Raw genomic sequence first — 4,670 nt, forward strand, 5'->3', positions numbered from 1 at the left:
AGTGCTATTAATATTTTAAGATAAAGCTATGATACAGTATTTGTATTATTTAATGTATGGTCTTCCCTGATAATGTAGCTTCCCAGGCCTTGTGCTTTGTTTAACTGTGTATCATTACTGGTTTAGTTAGACATGTGGATGGCTTTCTTTACTTTGTTGACCAAAGTAGTTGTCACATCTACAAAGGTTCACATTAGAGTCAGTCAGAAACAGGCTTGGGGCCTTCTACTAAACCATAATTCTGCACCTTGCCCTAGGCCCCTTGAAAATGGTCAAGGCTGGCAACACTGCATAGGGGGATATGGGGAGAAGAGGCTGCAGTGGGGAGATGGTGGGGTACAGAGGCAGTGGGGTTTGGAGGGGGAAAGGGGGAACAGGTAGCAGCTGCAGCTACAACCCCAACGCCAGATCAAAGCTAGAGCCCAAGCCTCAGCAGCTTCCTGCCCCCTGCCACTCAATTATAAGACGGGGGTTCCTCCCCATGTTAAACAGGGGGAACCTGGTCTTAGAATCAAGTAAAAATGGTATGATGTATGCCCACCTGATGCAAAGAAGCCTTAACTAGCACACTACAAAATAGACTAGGAGACAGCATTCTCCAGCCTACGTTTTGAAAAAGCTGGGCCACTGGGCAGAATGGAATGCAAGAGCCTTGAAGCCAGGTGAGGAAGCAAGCAGGCAAGAGCATTGCTCTGTAGCCTGTAAAGATAGTATGATGCTAGGAAGAATGAATGCTGGGCTTCTCCCCTCAACCCTTACTAGGACTGTATTGTATGCATAAAATATTAGATAATCATTTGTAACACAGTCATTTAGGAAACTGTTTCATTCAAGGGTAAACTGCCCAGGTTTAGCTTTCTCTTACCAGACAACAAACCAGACATAATTTCATAGTTGTTAGGGGGCTGGAAGGGACCTTACAGATCATCAGGTCCAGCCCCCTTGTACTTCAGCAGGAAATACTCCTGGGATCTGATGAGCACAGCAAGATGGGTATCAAGATGATTTTTGAAGATTGCCAGGGTCAATGATTGTACCACCTCCGGGGGGAGCCTCTTCTAAATGCTCAGCATTCAACTTGTAAAGAAGTTTGTCTTATGTCTAGCCTGAAGCAATCTTCAATCAGTTTGTACCCATTATTTCTTGTCCTCCCCTGGAAGGCCTTGGTGAACAGATGCTCCTCCAAGCCCTGATGTACGCCCCTAATTTACTTATAAGCTACCATCAAGTCCCCTTTGAGTCTTCTCTTCTCCAGGCTGAACAGTCTCAAGTCTTTCAGCCTCTCCCCACATGACCTGGTCTCAAGACCTCTAATCAAGCACATGGCCCTCTTTTGGACTCTCTTGAGCTTTCCCACATCCTTCCTGAAGTGCCGTGCCCAGAACTGGATGCAGTACTCCAGCTGCAGTCTCACCAAGGCTGAGCAGAGTGGGAGGATGACACCCTTAGCCCTGCTCGAGATTCCTCAGTAGATGCATGCCAGTGTTTGATTAGCTCTGGCAGATGCAGCATCACATTGGTGGCTCATGTTTATTTTGTTGTCTATCACAATGCCCAGACCTTGTTCAGCTGTGGTGCTGGCAAGCATTGCACCACCAAGACTACAAGTGTGTTGTGGATTATTTCTCTCCAGATGGAGCACTTTACATTTCTCCACATTGAACAATATCAAGTTGAGTTCTGCCCACCTTGCAAGCCTGTCCAAGCCTTGGCAAGCCTGCCTATGAAACGGTGTAGATTATATGATTTAAGGTAAGGTGTTCCTCTCCCCATTAACTGTATAATTTGTTCATGTGTGCACACCCTTAGACAATCTGTGCTGCAGTTCCAGCTCTTTTCTCTACCACTCCTGGCACTCCACTGTCCAGCCCTCAGGAGAGCTGGGATCAAAAATAAAAACAAAACCCAAAAAAAACACCTTTAGCCATCACACTAGGAACCCAAATTTCTCTAGTTACCTCGAATTATGTAATTGTCCAGCGCCTCTTCCATTCTTTGCAATGCTTCAGCTCTATTAGAGCCATAAGTAACTAGCTAAAAACAAAAGCATTTAAGTTAACTACAAGAATTAGATTGTTTTTCTTTTCCTCCCCACTTATTTGGATAGATTTCTTGAGGGGATAAAAAATCACCAGTCTCACATACAGGTTTTTCACTTACAGAAATCACACCTATTACTATGCCTTTCCTTTCAACTCCTCCCCAAAATAATACCAGGAAAAGACCTCTTGGATTCAGAGGAGACGACAAGGGGGGTTTGTTTGTTTGTCTTGGGGGGGTTGTTTGTCTTTCTTGTCCAGCTCAGAAGTACCTAGACCCAGATTTCTGTTCTTTTTAGAGAAACACATGTTCAAGTAAGTAACAAGAACTCTGGCTGTAATTTTCATCTTTATAAATGTTTGGTTGACTTCCATCCCATAATTAATTAATTAATTATTTAATTATATCCATAATTAATTTCCATCCTTACAAATGTTTGGTTTCTCCAGAAGTTTTTACTGTCCAACACACTAAATATAATTTCCTAATACCACTAAATAAATTATAGGTACTCTCAACCTTAACTCCTAATTAACACAGATATTTTGTTGGGGATTACAGACCTGAAAGTTCATCAGAAGACGCAACAGAAAAAACTACTAAAAACACGTAAGTCTAAGACTGCAGGCCCTTGTTTAAACTAAAATGCTTTTGGTAATCAGAAAACATAGAAAGAATAATCATGGAAAACATGTCAAAGGGTAAATGAATTTCTATTTAGATCTGATGTATTAAGTTTCCTCTTTCACCCACCCGCTTCTAAACTCTTTCATGTTCCCTCTAGGCATATCATTTCCAGCAGCTTTGAAATACTGGCTCATCATGAAACATAAAAAATTGTTTCATTTAAAAAAGTACATCTAAAATAAGTATTTTATATTTTTTGAACATAATAAAAACAATCAACTTACTTTTGAGATCATAGGATCATAATAAATGCTAATATCACTTCCTTGCTGTATGCCGCTGTCAACACGTACCTTCAAAAAAAGCACAAAAATAATTTAACAATTTTACACTGAAGAACACCACATTCTGTATTTTGGCCTCAGACAGAAAATATATCTGGCACTTTTAAACATGACAAATCTCACAAGATAAATTACAACATTCTTTTTCACAGAAAGCTGAAACACCATCTCTCTTGTATGTCAAATGTTTTTGTACTCCTTCAAAGAAAATACAAATGCAAACTTAAACTTAGTAATTTATATCATGTTATACAACTCTAAATTTGAACTCCTAATACTTCCAACTCTGACTTAATCATTGTAATAAAATACAGTTGTAATTAGTCCTCCAACTGCCACCTGGCATGAAAGATACCCCTTGTAATCGCATCCTTTCTGTGTGCAATCACATTCCTTGTAGCCCCTTGTCACCCATTTGAGGGTTCCAGGGGGGACATAACTAAGTTGCAGGAACTTTGGAACTCTGCTTATCAGCTCTATAGGAATACTGGTCTTGTGGCTTTCATGTCAGTAACACTTTCCATTTCTGCCTCACCCTCTCCACTGTAAAACATTTTTTTCTGTTGCTGCTTTTCCCCTGAGGTTTTAATGTTTACACAGCTTTTTCCATGGCTTTGCTTTGTAAGGACACTGTCCCAATTAAAGATCTGATTCTGCAAATTCCATGGAAAAAACCAGCACAAGTTCAAAAAATTCTTTTGAAGAAACTGATTGCTGTTAACCAACCAACAAGTTACTATATTGCTGATTCGTGTTTTCATCTCTCAGTTTGATTTCATCAGTGTGGCATTGAGGTTAGCCATCTAAAACTTTTAAAATGAGCAATTTCTGGGAAATAAATATTTATTAAATTGTTGCTGTTGAGCCTTGGAATTTGAAGCATTTTAAAAAAACCCTAATCCAAGTAATTCAAGAGCGATAAATGCATCCCACATCTTCAGGATACAGGAATCTGATCAAAACTATTGGAACAGTAGGACTTTGATACGCTACATTGTAAAAAAGGTGGGAGAGAAGCAGCCTAGAAACTCACTTAAATCTTCACCTGTGGGAAGCAACCTTTCTAATAAACTGCAGCTCATCTGTCTGCAGCAAGGCAGAAAAAGGTCAACACAACGTCTGTTAGGCCTTTAATATTTTAATTTAGGCAATTATCAAGGGACCATATGTAGAACCTCTTGTCTACAGAATCCACATGAGGGCATGATGATGACTTTATTATCCAAATGACATAAAAGATACTCTAAATAGGTTTACTCTGTTTCTTCAATGCAAACTTCATTCTGGCAGGGTTTTATTACATAATATAATATACTTTTAAATATTCTAATTATATAAACATTCCTGTATGTCTAAAACATTTGCCGCTGCAATTCTATAGAACATTTATTACAACAAACCTCAAGGTGTTTCAGATGCAATGAATTAGGCCTCTTAGCACAACTCTGAGGGAGGAAGGACATTATTATCCCCATTTTACAGATGAGAAAGTAATTTAGGCAAAGCAAGGTAACACAGAAACAAGCAAATTACTTCCTGATTCCCATGCTTGGAGCTTCCTTTAACACACACACACACACACACACACACAGATAGATCTATATCTATATATAGATATCTATATAGCTAAGTGAATACAGTCACACATTCAGATAAGAG

At 39.4% G+C, this 4,670-nt stretch overlaps 1 protein-coding gene across 1 annotated transcript in view; it reads right to left on the reverse strand.

Moving 5' to 3' along the window:
- The window catches only part of PCCA (propionyl-CoA carboxylase alpha subunit), a 446,742-nt gene that overhangs the window by 250,265 nt on the left and 191,807 nt on the right, over nt 1-4,670 (reverse strand). The window contains exons 15-16 of the mRNA XM_019528487.1: nt 2,952-3,020; nt 1,959-2,034 (exon numbers count right to left, since the gene is read on the reverse strand). Coding sequence (XP_019384032.1) covers nt 1,959-2,034; nt 2,952-3,020 — 145 coding nt within the window. The remainder of the gene's footprint in view (nt 1-1,958; nt 2,035-2,951; nt 3,021-4,670) is intronic.

This window comes from Crocodylus porosus, unplaced genomic scaffold (genome assembly GCF_001723895.1).
Source record: "Crocodylus porosus isolate Cpor-Errol unplaced genomic scaffold, CroPor_comp1, whole genome shotgun sequence".
Taxonomy (NCBI): domain Eukaryota; kingdom Metazoa; phylum Chordata; order Crocodylia; family Crocodylidae; genus Crocodylus; species Crocodylus porosus.